Consider the following 16,400-nt stretch of genomic DNA (forward strand, 5'->3'; position numbering starts at 1 on the left):
AAAACAACAGCTCCAACTACTATGACTACAGGGGCCCCAACTACCATGATAACAGGGGCCCCAACTACCATGACAACTGCTCCAACTACTATCACAACAGAAGCTTCAACTACCATGACAACAACAGCTCAAACTACCATGACAACAGCTACAACTACTATGGCAAAATGGGCCCCAACTACCATGACAACAAGGGCCCCAACTACCGTGACAACAGAAACTCCAACTACCTTGACAACAGGGGCCACAACTAGCATGTCTACTGGGGCCCCAACTACCATGACAACAACAGCTCCATCTAACATAACAATATTAGCTCAAACTACCATGACAACCGAACCTCTCACAAAAATAACAACAGCTCCAACTAACATGACAACTACATCTGCAACTACCATGACAACAACAGCACTAACAACCATGACAACCAGTTCTCCAAATACCATGACAACAACAGCTCCCACGACGGAAGCTGAGACTACCAAGACATCTGCGGCTAAAAATAGCATGACAACAGTACCTCTGACAACAATATCAACAATAGCTCCAACTTTCATGACAAGAGGAGCTCCAACTCACATGCCAAAAACAGCTCCAACTACCATGATAACTGGGGCACAAACTATCACGACACCAGCTCCATCTACCATGACAACAGAAGCCTCAACTACCATCAAAACAGCTCCAACTACATTGACAAAAGGGGGCCAATCTACCACGACAACAGCTCAAACTACCATGACAATAGGGGCCCCAACTACCACGACAACAACAGCTCCAACTACCATGACAACAGGAGCCCCAACTACTATGACAACAGCTCCAACTAATATGACAACAGAAGCTTCAACTCCCATGGCAACAGCTCCAACTATCCTGACAACAGGGGCCCCAACTACCATGAACATAGCTCCAACTACCATGACAACAGGGGCCCCAACTACCATGACAACAACCGCTCCAACTAACATGACAACATTAGCTTCAACTACCATGACAACAGCTCCAACTACCATGACAACAGGGGCCCCAACTTCCATGACAACAGGGGCCCTAACTACCATGAAAACAACAGCTCCATCTACCATGACACCTGCAGCTCCAACTACCGTGACAACTGCATTTCCAACTAACCTCACGAGGGTAGTTCCTTCCACAGCAAATTCAACGACCTTGAACAGAGGCACCTCTGTCTGCGTGTCTCTGCTGAACTCTGTGGTGATGCCTCTACTTCTCTCCTCAGTAGTGGTGCTAGAAGTATGGCAATAGTCGGTAATAGCAGACCATCCCAGACGAGGTGCATCAACCTCTGTGTGTATGCGGGTGTGTGTGTGTGTGCAAAACAATGGATGCATTTTTCTATCCGTCACAATTCTTACCAAGTTATTTAATTCACGCTGCCATCACACTAAATCGAATCTGGTCACATTTGAGTTGACTGGTACACTAATCCGTTTGATGATCAAAATCACAAAGTGTGGATTTGTCTGCCGTGAACGCACAAATGAGAAGTATATACACCTCTTCTTCTTTCTATGATAACCATCATTATTACTTATTTTACATATTTTATTGGTGTTATCATTCTTATTTGTTAATTGATGACTTGCCAACTGGTTGTGCTCCCAATTCTTGATGATTCATTTCAGGTGTGTGTGTCATGTGACTGCCTATATAAGCTGATGCACCTGTACAAAATAAACCTTGTGTGTTTTCTCAGAACTTGAATGCAGTTGTATTATTTGTCCTCCCAAGTTGATAGAACGTTTCGCAGGTATATCTAGCAGGAAAGCTCTGTTTAACATTATTCATATCCAGTCACCTGAAGCACATGAAGTAGGGAGACGGGGAATGTAAATAATGCTCATCTTTATTACACATGAAAAAGGACACTGGACATTATTAAGAACATTGCAGCATGAATGCTTCTGGTGGAGAGCGCTGATGGTCATCTCAGTCCTCAGACCGACAGATCGCCAGCAGGGCTTGGAGATGCTCCCCCTTGAAGTGTTTCTGCTTAAAGGGAACAATAAAGAGAAGCTCATGGGATAAATGCACGCGTGTACTGTTTGTATATGTTATTGTGTGTACATGAGAGAGACACCGGGAGAGAAACGACAAAAGAAAGAAAGTGGAACAGAGTGAATGAGTGAGTGTGCGTATGTGTGTGTGTGAGTGTGTTTAGATATGTGTGTGTGAATGTATGTGTGTGTGTCTGTGTGTGTGGGTGTATACGTGTGTGTTTGTGTGTTTTGTATGTGTGTGTTTACGTACGTGTGTGTGTGAGTGTGCATTAGTTTGTGAGTATGTGTTTGTCTGTATGTGTGTGTGTGCGTGTCTGTATGTGTATGTGTGTGTGTGCATGTTTGCATGCATGCGTGTGAGAGAGCATTTAGCAGAGAAACATACCTGTAGAGTTGTGTAGAGAGAGGTGCCGGTCAGCTTGAGGAAAGCAGCTCTCACACACAACAGGTCCTCTTCACAGCGGGAGACCATCACCCCGTGAACTAAGGCTGTCTGGGGGAGAGAGAGGGGGGAGAGAGGGCCAGCGGCATTCGCTTGGTTCAACATGTCTGACAGCTCATACAGAAAATACTCATGAGGGCCACAAGAACAACACTCATTAAACAAGACTTTCAGCATACATCACTTCGGCTGTTACTAATTGCAATTATAGTGGCAATATTACTCACAGGAAAAAAATGTATATTTACGCTTACGCTATACTACTAATATTAGAATAATAATAATACTACGCAAACCTTCATGTATGTCTAGCGTTAAATGTGTTGTTGAATGAGTTTTCGAGTATTTAGCAAGGTTATTCATCACAACAACAACAGGAACAGCAGTAGCAGATAATAGATGAACAGAAAATGTACAGAATCCGATCTCCATGATGCAATGTCCTGGAGATCAGTGAGGAGAGTAGAGGAGAGGGGAGGAGATGAGAGGAGATGAGAGGAGAGGAGAGGAGAGGAGAGGAGAGGAGAGGAGAGGAGAGGAGAGGAGAGGAGAGGAGAGGAGAGGAGAGGAGAGTGGAGGAAAGTTGAGTAGAGGAAAGCAGAGGGGAAGAATATGAGGAGAGGAGAGGAGAGGAGAAGAGAGGCGAGGCGAGGCAAGGAGAGGAGAGGGGAGGAGAGGGGTTTTGAGAGTTCATCGCTGCCACCATACCTTCATAGACACCAGCCGCTGGGCGAGAAACACGTGGGGGCTCTGAATGCACTGGACTGCCGGAGTACAGAGAGAAACATTAAAAACCACAATGCTTAAAATGGAAACAGTAAAGTGCAATATTTTTTCTATGCTTTTGAATGGCATGTACAGGATCCTGCAACAATTATTTATGAGGGTAGCCATGATTATGTCATTTACACTACCAGGGTTAGGGGTTCAAGTCCCGATTTGGCCCACCACCCATTAGTTAGAAGTATATCATAAGGTGCATGAATGTGGGAAATTAAATGCATGAATGTCTCTGCTGCTGAACAGTGCAAACAAACAGTGTAAAAAAAGAGTAGAGAAAGAAAGAATCAAAATAAGTCCACCAAAAAAAACATGTAAAAACAGAATGTTTTATGTTTACCTAATGTTTTCAATCCCATTCTGAAGTCTCCTGAGAAGCGTTTCTCTAGAGTCTTATCCAGAGGCTCTCCTCTCTCCATCTCCACTCTCATCAACACTGCATGGAAGGGGAGCCAAGGGAAAATCCCATGCACAATTAGCGTTGAGCTGCATTGATATATTATGTCCACTAGAGGGCAGAAGAAGAGGGCTCCAGTGCATTGTTCTTGTGAAAGAGTTGAAAGCAGAAAGGTATTCTACCATTTTATTGCTTGAATGCAGGACCAAGGCAAGTATTTCGATACATGTTACACACACACACACACACACACACACACACACACACACACACACACACACACACACACACACACACACACACACACACACACACACACACACACACACACACACACAAACGTACCTTTCTGGAGGTGCACTGCATCTCTGGAGGTGAGGATGTTGATCCATATAGCAGGATCAGTCTTCTTAGTGTCCAAAGAGGCAGACAATGCCTACAGCAAGAGAAACCAGCATCGGCCCATTAGTTGGGACATACACACCCCTCAGGGCTACCTTCAAAGTCCCAGTCCAAGTGAATTGGGACTTTGTTATGGTATGAGTAGTTAAGGGATATTGGGGTTAAATACACTTAAATCACACGCAATACGTTTATATAAGCACATGGTCAGATGAAAAGATTGAAAAGTTGGCAAAATTAAATCTAAATCAAAAAAGAAGAAAGTGCAATACCTCAATGTCTCTCTGGACCACGCCCACAACATTGTCCTTCTGTTTGAGACAAATGTAAACAATTATTGAGATCGGACATTGAATCGTATTTTATAATGAATCACACTACATCATAACATTATGATCACAAAACATCATAGTCTATATAATTGAGTATACCAGCAACAGAACGTACAGTATACTATTACATTGCAAACATAGCAACTCTGCAAATGCATATTACGCCCAGAGAGGACGCCAAAGGGCTGTGAAAGTGGCTCGGTCACACCCACCTAATGCCACTCATCTTAACTTAATAATAGGGTTGGAGTCGTGTGGGAGTCAATGGAGCTAAATATCAGGACAGTTATATTTTCGTCTGAATCTCCTGGAAATATTCCTTGCATGGTTTGTCAAATTGTAATTTAATTCAGCTCTGTTGACTCTGATACACCTCTTGTCTTTTTCTAGGGTGCCCACTTGGGGGATGAGGCGGGGAGTTACCGAGCCGTTCTTTACAATGAACTCACGTGTAGCAAAGCAACGATGAGTTTGGCGAAGTCCCCGCTGGTCTCCCCCTTCAGATCCTTCTCCAGGTCCTTCTTGTAGACTGCAGACCAAACCAACAAGATGGTGGAGGAGTATGTGGGTGAGGGCTGCTGGTGTTGTGTCATGACAGCTAGCTGCCTGCTAGCTATTAGCATCTACACAAACATCTTCCATCCCCTACACATACAAACGTTGCAAATCCCCTACAACTCTTACTTTGTTTATTTTTGAGTATCTCAACCAACCATGTTGGTGTCTGGCGGTCGAAACAAAACCTAAACACTACGTAACGGAATATACGCTCCCTGCTTGACCAATCAGGGTTAACCTGAAGTTTAGATCTGCATGGGACCGGGCAAATTGTGAATATCAATTCGTCAGCGGAGGTCCACAATCTGAACAAACAGCAGTTAGCGTGTTTAGGTGTAGGGCGTCGTTACTTTCACTGTAGGCTGTGTTGGTTTCTTTGAGCTGCGGGGCGGATCTCGTACACAGGATCTCCAGCAGAGTCTCTTCATTCGTTCCCAAGCCCTGCAGGCGTCCACACACACACACACACACACACACACACACACACACACACACACACACACACACACACACACACACACACACACACACACACACACACACACACACACACACACACACACAAACAGAGAGTACAATGTAGTACAGTTTGTGATGTACCATTTATCTGATTAGGATTCATAAGCACAAGGACCATCACAATATTAATTCATTAATTATAAATGAAAACTAATTGTCAGATGAGTTTTGACAAACACAATGAAACACAGGTTACATTTTGAACACACACACACACACACACACACACACACACACACACACACACACACACACACACACACACACACACACACACACACACACACACACACACACACACACCTCCATGGCCTGCCGCAAGCGGTGGGCTTCATGCTCATAGGGGGTCATCATGAGAGCCAGCATCAGGGAGAGCAGATCCCCCGACAGAACCTTCTTCAGGCCGGTCTCCAGGTCCTACGCAAAGTATGTTCGCTTGGTGAGTTTCGTGTTTTTTTTTTTAATCATAGAAAACGCTGTTGTTCAAGAGACAGCAACTCAGCTTGTATAATGACATAACAACCACATTTCAAAATTAAAGATCTGTAATGGGCAGAGTCCCTCCACACATACACTGTACGCGATCATTTCGTATGCTTCAACGTAAGCTTTTACTTTATCTCCTAGTTTAGAATTGGATTACAATTTTCAGATCAACTCAAATCACACGGTTTCACGTTACAAATCTTGACAAACCGGCTCTTCTACTTGAGACAGTGTACTGAGATAGTGTCGTTCTATCAGAAGATTTGAAGATTTACACAGAATCAAAGTTACTGATTAACTCAAGGGCTTTGGATAAATTGAAAAATAGAATTCCAGTCGTTTTTCTTTCTCCTTAAATCGTCCCTAAATGGTCCTTTTGGGTTAGGACTAGCATAGCTGCAGGCCCCCGCCCAGTCTGACCGGCTGCATGGTAAACTCCCTTTCTAAATAAAGGCGTGCTGAACTGCTCCGTTGGTTATGGATGAGTTCTTTATACATTCCTTAATATTTATTCAGTAAACACTTCGGGACGAGCAAACATGGGTTCAAGTATTGAGAGCATTTCTTGTTTTTTTAACAGTATCAATTTTGCCGTGTTACTGTCCTGAATTTCTTTTGTCTATTTTTGCCTCATTAGAGTAATTCTACATTGGTACAAATGTCAGCTTTTGTAATTTGACCTTGAGTATGCCACGGGCCGACGGGTTAATCTGCTTGATTGTGAAGTATCCTCTAGAAATTCAAACAACCTAATTACACTGAGATTTATAATGCCTAATGATTCACAGCCACAAGCAAACCATTACCCATCATTTGGTGCGATGCCACGCCCATGTGTTGACTGGGACAACGATAGCACCTGCAGAGGCTGATGAGGTTTAAACGATGTGGGTGCATGAAGGACGTTCCCAAAAGGGTAAGATGTTGGTCTCACAGACCTTTCCCTGACCGAGCAATGGGGCCAGAACAGGCTGCGGTCGACCGCACTAGACTTGGGTGTGCCAGCAAGGATGAAACACCAATTTGATCCTTTGTGGTATCGTTGTTTCGTGCTGGGTATGCCTCAGAGATCTCCAACAGGTGGTTTATTCAGAGACACTTGCGTTCTGGAGGTGGTTCATGAATTCACAAGTTCATATATTGAAAGCGGGCGGAATGGTCAATAAGCCACGCCTACACGTTTTAATTGACCAGGTAAACCTTAGGTCTGTCTTGGCTTGGGTGTAAATGACCGAGAGGCCATGTTTGTAGTGTCTGTCTGTCTTATCTTCAAAATCATACAAATTGATATGGTGTTAAACACCATGTGGAGAATAAACAATTCATGACTTGTGTTAGCTATACATAGTGGTCCAATAAGGTACTGATGTTAGCTTGAAACATGTGGTTAAAATAAAGCAGCAGCTAGCTAGCTAGCTAGCTAGCTGCTGCTTTATTTTAACCACATGTTACGCTAGCTAGCTAGTGTTTCAGGGAGTCCCGCCTCCTCTTACCTTCTGGCCAATCCCCCGGTAGGCTTTATCCACCATCTGCCTCTGGGCGCTGTTCCTATTGGTCAGGATGCTCACCAGGGACACCACGTCTGTAACGCACACAGTCAGATTGGTTTAGCATGTCGTCGTCATTTGGCGTATGCTCTTATCCAAGGTGATATATGGTGCATTTCAGATACACGCCGTTAGGGAGCAGGTAGGGGTTGGGGTTAGACTGCGAAGGGGCCTGGCTAATTGGGGATCAAACCCAGTACCTTTGAACTAGGATTCGGGCTCCCTAGCTACCACCCTCTTATGCCAAGCGTTCATCATTTGCATTTAATTCATACATCACATTATTTATATAGCATTAAATATACCTGATATTATATTCATTATATTCTATTGCACCCTCATTAATTTTTCGTAATTAATTATCGACCTTCATTCTTCCAAATGTGCTTCAATAATATAGAATTCGATTTCAATGTCATTACAAATAGAACTTATAATAATTATTCGTTTATAGTTATTAATGACTAATAATAACTGTAAATTGTGCTGTGATTATTATTGTTATACATCTTTCAAAATGGCTGTCCAAAGCGCTGATGTAACGGCTACCTTTCTTCTCCAGGGCGGTCTGGACGGCCAGGGCGTCTTTCTCAGGGTTCAGGCCGGGGAAGGGTCTCACCGTGCCCAGAGTACCCCACGACATCACCTGGTGGGTGGGGAGGGAGAGAGGGAGATAGATAAGGAGGAGAGAGAGAGAGAGAGAGAGAGAGAGAGAGAGAGAGAGAGAGAGAGAGAGAGACAGAGAGAGAGAGAGAGAGAGAGAGAGAGAGAGAGAGAGAGAATGAAAGGCCGGTCTTTTCTCAAAAATGCAAGCTATTCAGATATGTATCGCTATAGAGCCGACGTACATCGGTGTAATCTCATTCAGCCTCCATCCTGGGCGACATAGTTATTGCGTATAAGTATAATCTTGAAGTACTACAGATGCTCAGGAGGGTGTTAGATTCTTCTAATTCCCCTCTTGAGCTCTGGCTATCATCATGCTCTTTGCTTTGGTTCATTCACACTTCATCCATGTGTAGCACAGTAGGATACGGTCTGTCAGCCGCACCCACCCACCCACCCACCCATCCACTCGCTGACAGATCAGTGGCTGTGGCCCTGGTTGACGCAGAGGTTTGAGGTGTCAATGCAGGGCACAAACCAGGATATGTCACACAACACGCATACATCAGACGAATGGAGACAAAAGGAGTCGCCACTGCACAAGAAGAATGTCGCCATTCTTAACATTCACAAGCAGTTTGTGTGTGTGTTGGTTCATGTGTGTGTGTGTGTGTGTGTGTGTGTATGTGTGTGTGTGTGTGTGTGTTTGAGGAGGTGGGTGACATGCATTCATTCTATTATTTATGCTTGAATACTTGTGTTTTTTTGTCTTTGGTTTTGAAAGAAACAAAGACATTCCTTTACATCCGCAGTGTGTCAACAGAAGATAGAGAGCATCAGGTACCCATACACCTGTGAGGAGTGTTATTACAGGTATGTAATGACATGTTAGTGTGTGTGTGTGTGTGGGTGTGAGATAGAGAGTCAAAGTTAGAGCAGAGATATAGACAGAGAGACAGACAGTGAGAGAGGGAGACATAGAGGGACTGAGGCATAGAGAGAGAGAGAGAGAGAGAGAGAGAGAGAGAGAGAGAGAGAGAGAGAGAGAGAGAGAGACATAGAGAGAGAGAGAGAGAGAGAGAGAGAGACATAGAGAGAGAGACATAGAGAGAGAGAGAGAGAGAGACATAGAGAGAGAAAGAGAGAGAGACATAGAGAGAGAGAGAGTAATAGAGTGAGAGAGAGAGAGAGAGAGAGAGAGAGAGAGAGAGGAAGAGAGAGAGAGAGAGAGAGAGAGAGAGAGAGAGAGAGAGAGAGAGAGAGAGAGAGAGAGAGAGAGAGAGAGAGAGAGAGAGAGAGAGAGGCAGAGAGAGAGAAGCATAGAGAGAGAGAGAGAGAGAGAGAGGCAGAGAGAGAGAGAGGCAGAGAGAGAGAGAGAGACGTAGAGAGAGAGAGGCAGAGAGACACACAGAGGGAGACAGAGACTGATTCAGGGACAGAGACGAACAGACAAACAGACATAGATTATATCAATACTTACATAAGAGTTGAAGTATTCAGGGTCCATGTTCTCTTGTTTTGTTGTATTGCAGGTAAAGCTAAAACACAAAAAACACAATCTGATGTTGATGCAAAAACATCAACACATGTGTAAGTGTGTGTTTGACACACACACACACACACACACACACACACACACACACACACACACACACACACACACACACACACACACACACACACACACATGGATATGGATATGTATACCTGTTGTACTTTCACACACATGAAACAAATATGCACACGCTTCCTTGACATATAATCGCTCCTTCGAGAATACATCTTCATGAATCCATTCTCAGTGAAGCCTTCTATTTACTCAAGACTGTGTTTCCTCTACAACAGTTGCTGTCTAAGTCCTACACAAACTACTTAACACAAACACCAACTTTAAGAGGTATTTTAACATAAGGGACTGCTATTGTGAACCACCATACAATGAGCATTACTTTAACAATAAACAGAAGAATTAATTTATGTTTTACCTGGAACTGCAACGGTGAACAGCTGGGGGGAGAGGTAACTACTGACAGACAGTTACCAGACCCGCTATCTAAGCCCCACCCACAGGCCAACCCACCCACAGGACTGTCCGTCACGCCCAACTGACCAATCGGTGCTCTGGCTCCTTCTATAAAATAGTTGGAGGGCCAGGAAACTCAGATTGGAAGTTTGAAGAGAGGAAACCGGACGGTCCTGTTTGGCTTCCTATAGCTCATTGTTAAGATGGAAATGTCTGATTAACTACAGATAACCTGCAGGGATAATGTTGTTTGCAATTTGTTTGTCCAAGAAAAACACAAAAAAACATTAATTAAGAAATAATTGGTTTCATTGAAAACCAAGTTCACTGTTTGAACTTTTTTAAGTTCAAACAATGAACTCACATGAGCTTTTTCAGAGATCATTTTTCTATTCAACCACAAGGATGCATCCTGACGGGAGAGATATATAAAATAAACATTACATCCGTTTATCCAAAAAATAAAAGCACATAATGGAAGGTAGAGGAAGAGACCAACAAGAAAGAGAGCTAAAAATGGAGTGAGAGATACATAGTATGAGACGGACTAGGGGATACTGTTTTAGCTTCAAGTGGTTTTCGCGCCACCGAGTAAAATTTTCCTTACTACCAGTAAAATTCTTTGAATTCCTAGTTGAATTTTGACAATATTATACATAAGAATATGTTACCGTTCTCTTAAATTGAAAATTATACTTTCTTTACAACAGTTTATTTCCTACAAGTAAGAATGTCCTTCTTTAAATTATACTATAACACATTCATGATACATGGAATAACATTTCATAAACTTGCTTTTAGGTTACTAATAATATTATGAGTAAAAACTATTATTCAGACTTGAATTGGAGGGACAAGATTTGAATTGCTTAAAGTGTTGTTCTTACTAGTAAGGATTAGTAGTAAAAGATTAGTATACTAGTAAGGATTCAAGTTACGAATCAACTATTAAGAATCTAATCATTAGTAGTACAAGTTGAAACATATATATCCTCCTAATACAAGAAACACACAGAGAGAGAGAGAGAGAGAGAGAGAGAGAGAGAGAGAGAGAGAGAGAGAGAGAGGCAGAGAGAGAGACCAAGACAGAGTGACAGAGGGCAGGGCGAGAGACAGAGAGAGAGCGAGAGAGAGAGACAGAGATAGAGGGACAGAGGGCGGGGCGAGAGACAGAGAGAGAGCGAGAGAGAGAGACAGAGATAGAGGGACAGAGGGCGGGGCGAGAGAGAGAGATAGAGAAGGGTGTGGTTACTGCATTCAACAGGTAATAAATGAGGACCAACACACCCTGTTTGTTTTGCAATCCCATTCCCTCCATCAGAGAATGAAATGCCAGCCCTCCAGCGGTATGAACAGCGAACTTTGGCCCATATTTATCAATTCTCTTGTCTCTCGTCAAGTGACTAGGGCTCTCTGTGAGCCCCCCCCCGCCCCACTCAGCTCTGCCTGGTGAAACATGAGGAGGTATGGGCTCTCCCTTTCTGCTGTCAGCCAAAACGAGGCAGAGAGCTGGGAATCGACCTCACAAACAAGGGTTGGAAAACGACGGAGGCTTGGAATGGACTTAAAAGCAGCATCTTTTTTTTTCATCATTGGATAGGACACCTGACCTTTCCGGTTAATTCTTGTATTTACGTTTAAGCAGAATAAAAAAGCATTGCCTTTTTGGTACTTTGTCATTGCATTTATATTTAATAAAGGTTTAATACATCTTGAGTAGAGATTTACAAAAAGTTAAAGACCATTTCAACTCGTCATTTCAACTTGGGTTGGAATGTTAGTGGGCAGGGAATAACGTGACAACCAAGGACCATTGTCATTGGTTGGAATGCTATCAATTCTATTGATAACAGTCTGGGAGTGCTTCAAAGTGCTGTCATAAATGAAGTCACCAGAGAACAAGAAACATTCCTTCCGGATCCCTGGCCATGAATAGTCTAGTCCTGATATGGTTGACAAACTGTTGAAATTATGAAAAATCCCCCACTAACCGATAAATGTACAACATTCAACACCTCCTTCAGTTAAGATTCTTTAAGACATTTTTATTCATTTTTTTCCGTAAAACCACACCCTCTTATATTACATTTTACACATATGTATATTTTATATAGTATGAAACAACAGTTTTAAACAATGACGAAACAAAACAACAGACTTTTACATCCAAATTAATTAAACAGTCTGAAAATACCTACGAGATCAGAAAACCCAGGAGAAGAGGCCTTGCAAAATGTCTGAACTACAGTGGTCCTACTACAGTGCCTGTGACAAAAGTCGTCCAAGACCAAATAAAAACAGACTATAAAAAATACTTTCAAACGGCAATCCACAGTATTTAAAGCTTCATTCATAGCCGTACCAATTTAGCTCTTGTTAAATACGTGAAGTATTAAAAACACAGGTTCACCCGGAGTTAAAGTACCTACAACTCTATTTGGTTCAACTGAAGTACCCAAAGTTACGGGATTTGCATAGAACTCTTAGCAGAAAAATCGATTGACACCCAGATTCACTTTGGCCGTTGTCTGGTCTTTTACCGCCTAGTTTGTAAATATATTTATCATTTCTTTATATATGTGTATTTATACTTCCGTTGAGAAGATAGATAGAGTGAACCACAGTTACAAATAAGAGCAGTGGAAATCTGTACAGCATACAAAAACACATCCACACAAAAATACACTTTTTCATATCTACTTTTTGACCTTTGTCTAATTTGACCTGTTTTTCCATACGTTGGCAGTGGTGTGACCTGGAGCAGTGCGTTTTCTCTGTATGGTGGCGGCCAACGTCACTACAGTTCTGTTAAGGTTGAAGTTGAAGTACTTCAGAGCATGACACTTCCTCACAAACATCTCACTTCGTCGGATTACCCAGCAGGACTCCGTTCCGACCCGAACAGCAGCTAGCTCAGTTCTCAGTAAGATCTTCATAAAGTGATCTTCGTAGAGTGTTTATCGCTACAGCTCGAGTAGAAGCAGTATCGATACATCGAAGCAGTAGTAAGTTGAAGGAACGACGTGGAGATGGAAGCGTTTTTATGAAGATGCAGAGGTAAAGCGACGTCCCGGTCTTCCCGACCGGTCCCTTGTAGAGTCACACATGGAAAGGCTGTTCACAGAAGACCGTTGATTCCGGAATTCATTACATCATAGCGCAAGGCAATGGGGATGTTTCTCGAGAACGTCTGGGGAATGTTCCGGAACGATACCGTTTGGTCTGTACTGTTCAAATGGTTGGAGATTAGGGGATGGTGAATGGTGGCAGTTAAGATTGTTATAGCAACTCCAGCTGCCAATGCTGGCTGGCTCGCTCCTCGTTCTCTGGCAGTATCACCACATAGTCCTTGTCGTAAGACTTCCCACCTATAGGGAGACAGAGGGAGCGGGGTTACGTTAGTTTACATCCTATAGGAAGACAAAGGGGGCGGGTTACGTTCGTTTTTCCTCCTATAGGAAGACAGAGGGGTGGGGCTATGTTCGTTTTTCATGCTAAAGGAAGACAGAGGGGTGGGGTTATGTTAGTTTTTCATCCTATAGGAAGACATAGGTTATTGTTTTTACGTTTGCGGAATCATAAAAACAGTTCGGCCTCAAACAACAAGGGGACTTTTTTTTTTTGTTGGACAACTTTGTTGTCCAACAATATAAAGGCGGTGACCAAAACTGAGGTGCAATCATGTATAAGTAAAATCAGCCCCTACGATGACCTTATCAAAAGCAATTTCTTACAAACAATAGAGTAGGATGAATTATTTTCAAAACACTAAGCTAAGCTAAAGATCGCTAAGCTAAAGGGGCCAATTTAAACATAGAGCTAGCTGCTCAGGAACCACAGTTACCTTTGACGTCCAGCACCATGTCGGGGAAGGTGAGGCTGGGGATGCGGCCCTTCATGGGCGCCGACCAGGTCTGCAGGGGCTGGCGGGTCTCCGTCCAGAGCACCACCTTGGAGCCCGCCTCCACCGTGCCCATCACCTGCAGACTCATGGTGGTCGCCACCTGGGGGGGGGGGGGGGCCGGAGAGGAGTAGGTCAGTATCACACGTGTACGGTTGGAAACCAGCTGTACAGGGTCTGGATTCTGGAATGTTCCGGTCGAGGGATTCAGAGCGCCCGTCTGTTGCTATTGGTTACAGACCTTGGTCATGTATGACGGTTATTTTGGCTCCACACGTAGTTACCCCCCCCCCCCCCAACCAGCTAGCGTTTAGGACAAAGATGGAACCAGGATGGCCGCGAAACAAGAAGGTGAATAAGGCTTTCTGGTCTCCTCCTCCTCCTCACCCCCACTCCTCTCCTCCCCCTTCTGCTCCTCCTATCCTACATTTACATTTAGGGTATTGAGGCACTCTCCTTTCCTCCTCCTCCTCCTCCTCCCATCCTCCTCCTAACCTCCTATCCTCCTCTTCCTCTTCCCCCCTCTTCCTCCCTCCCCTACCTTGTTCTTGATGAAGCCGTCGTCGTAGAACCAGACGTCGCTGCCGTGCTCGGGCTCCTTGGCGACCACCACGCGGCCGGGCTTCATCTCCTCCAGGCCGCCGTGCAGACACAGGAAGCTGCCGTGCTCCTTGTTCTTCACGCGGAAGAACCGCCGCCGCTGAGGTCCCGAAAGATAAAAAGAAACAACAACAACAACTTGTCACTTATTGTTGAGGCTGCATGAGATTGGATTGTGTTGTTGTTGGGGGTATAACCAACTGCCGGGTGGATAGATAGGCCAAAGATTGTTATCGTTTTTGTATATAGTTTATATTAGGGCTGTCAAGCGATTAAAATATTTAATCGGGATTAATCGCATTATTGTCATAGTTAACTCACGATTAATTGCGATTAATCGCAAATCTTTTTTCTATGCTAAATATCCCTTGATTTCTTTGTCCCATTAATTGTTCTAATTGTAATGCTCTTATCAACATGGAGAAGTGCATCGGCTTGCCTTGTGCAAATGTTTTTTTATTGATAACAACATTGGCATATACTGATCTAAACAGGAAGATACAAAAAAATGCCTATAGTGCAATTAAACGACGAACATACAAACATACTGCCTTGAACATAGCAGTCAGGCTACTGCTTCTTTGTTTTGAGCCAAAGAAAAAAAATAAAAAACTTTCTTTATTTTTTATATGAATGTGCGTTAATCGCGCGATAAAAAAATGAACGCCGTTAAAATTGGATTGCGTTAACGCCGTTAATAACGCGTTTAACTGACAGCCCTAGTTTAGATATATATATTTTACGTTAATCTACGGTACATTTACAAGACTACTTTATGTTAGTTACGTTATAGTTTATATAAATATATATTACGCTACACTACAGTTCGCTACATTTACAATGCTAATGCTATATTTATAGCGCCACAATTGGAATGCTACGTTAAGTCGAATCTTGCCATGGAAAACACATGGAAACGCACTGCTAAGGAGCGGTCGGAAGCTAGCGGTTAATGACTGCTAACACACTTTTTAGGGTTCAGGTTCACTCACATGTTGGACGGGGTACATGGAGCCCACGGTTTCCAGCGAGCTGAACTTGGGCCAGTTGGTGATCTCGATGGGCTCCAGGAGGAACTGGCGCCCCCTGTAGTGACTGTACTCACACAGCACCCAGCTGCACACAATGGCGACAGTGGTAGTTAGTAGAGTAAACAGTATACTATTTAATCAGTCGACTGATTGAATATAAGTATACTGAATTAATTGTTAACGATGAATTAACTATGAGTATAACTGACTGTTTTTAAACTAACAATTAGCTCTACATCATTAATGCTGATATACATCTAGACACACACACACACACACACACACACACACACACACACACACACACACACACACACACACACACACACACACACACACACACACACACACACACACACACACACACACACACACACTCTAACGCACCAGCCAGAGTTGACGCGGACAGACAGGAAGTGGTTGTTGAAGCCCTGGGCTATGAGGTCGGACATCTCCAAGTCCGTCGTGATCTCCTTCCCCTCCAGACACTCAAGACTGAACAAGGAGATGGAGGGCATGGAGAAGATCTGGAGAGAGAGAGGGCGAGAGACATGACCGTGGTGTTAGAGAGAGAGAGAGAGAGAGAGAGAGAGAGAGAGAGAGAGAGAGAGAGAGAGAGAGAGAGAGAGAGAGAGAGAGAGAGAGAGAGAGAGAGAAATAACTTTAGTGAGAGAGAGGGGGCAAGAGACATGACTGTAGTGTGTGTGTATGTGTGTGTGTGTGTGTGTGTGTGTGTGTGTGTGTGTGTGTGT

The 16,400-nt window shown here is 43.6% G+C and overlaps 3 protein-coding genes across 4 annotated transcripts in view; 1 reads left to right on the forward strand and 2 right to left on the reverse strand.

The window, feature by feature from the left end:
• Nucleotides 1-327: 327 nt before the first annotated feature.
• Nucleotides 328-1,982, forward strand: LOC130376187 (mucin-5AC-like). Its single transcript, XM_056583408.1, has one exon. It carries the CDS (start codon nucleotides 328-330, stop codon nucleotides 1,267-1,269), a length of 942 nt encoding a protein of 313 aa, XP_056439383.1. The 3' UTR covers nucleotides 1,270-1,982.
• On the reverse strand, nucleotides 1,868-10,161 carry anxa14 (annexin A14). 2 transcript variants are annotated; one of them, XM_056582758.1, is made up of 13 exons: nucleotides 10,079-10,161; nucleotides 9,574-9,631; nucleotides 8,037-8,133; nucleotides 7,434-7,522; nucleotides 5,758-5,871; nucleotides 5,286-5,376; nucleotides 4,827-4,906; nucleotides 4,318-4,356; nucleotides 3,989-4,079; nucleotides 3,587-3,682; nucleotides 3,175-3,230; nucleotides 2,410-2,517; nucleotides 1,868-2,016 (listed from the first exon to the last, which is right to left on the reverse strand). In XM_056582758.1, exons 2-13 carry the CDS (start codon nucleotides 9,598-9,600, stop codon nucleotides 1,954-1,956), a joined length of 951 nt encoding a protein of 316 aa, XP_056438733.1. In that variant the 5' UTR covers nucleotides 9,601-9,631; nucleotides 10,079-10,161; the 3' UTR covers nucleotides 1,868-1,953. The 2 variants fall into 2 exon arrangements, with proteins under 2 accessions (XP_056438733.1, XP_056438734.1); XM_056582759.1 differs by having other exon boundaries at nucleotides 1,868-2,013; nucleotides 10,079-10,158.
• Nucleotides 10,162-11,715: 1,554 nt separating this feature from the next.
• The window catches only part of crybg2 (crystallin beta-gamma domain containing 2), a 50,738-nt gene continuing 46,053 nt past the window's right edge, over nucleotides 11,716-16,400 (reverse strand). The window contains exons 24-28 of the mRNA XM_056583409.1: nucleotides 16,036-16,175; nucleotides 15,610-15,733; nucleotides 14,559-14,717; nucleotides 13,961-14,120; nucleotides 11,716-13,484 (exon numbers count right to left, since the gene is read on the reverse strand). Coding sequence (XP_056439384.1) covers nucleotides 13,396-13,484; nucleotides 13,961-14,120; nucleotides 14,559-14,717; nucleotides 15,610-15,733; nucleotides 16,036-16,175 — 672 coding nt within the window. The 3' untranslated portion in view covers nucleotides 11,716-13,395. The remainder of the gene's footprint in view (nucleotides 13,485-13,960; nucleotides 14,121-14,558; nucleotides 14,718-15,609; nucleotides 15,734-16,035; nucleotides 16,176-16,400) is intronic.

The sequence above is a fragment of the Gadus chalcogrammus genome, chromosome 22, assembly GCF_026213295.1.
Source record: "Gadus chalcogrammus isolate NIFS_2021 chromosome 22, NIFS_Gcha_1.0, whole genome shotgun sequence".
In the NCBI taxonomy this organism is placed as follows: Eukaryota; Metazoa; Chordata; class Actinopteri; order Gadiformes; family Gadidae; genus Gadus; species Gadus chalcogrammus.

What these genes read in the sequence shown, in the direction of transcription:
- LOC130376187 (XM_056583408.1), top strand. Translation starts at nt 328, where the DNA reads ATGACAACCGAACCTCTCACAAAAATAACAACAGCTCCAACTAACATG.
- anxa14 (XM_056582758.1), bottom strand. Translation starts at nt 9,600, where the DNA reads ATGGACCCTGAATACTTCAACTCTTAT. An exon ending in TCATCGTTGCTTTGCTACAC is followed by an intron (nt 4,357 to 4,826) that starts GTGAGTTCATTG and finishes TGTCTCAAACAG; the next exon opens with AAGGACAATGTTGTGGGCGT. An exon ending in CTCTCTACACAACTCTACAG is followed by an intron (nt 2,017 to 2,409) that starts GTATGTTTCTCT and finishes GTTCCCTTTAAG; the next exon opens with CAGAAACACTTCAAGGGGGA.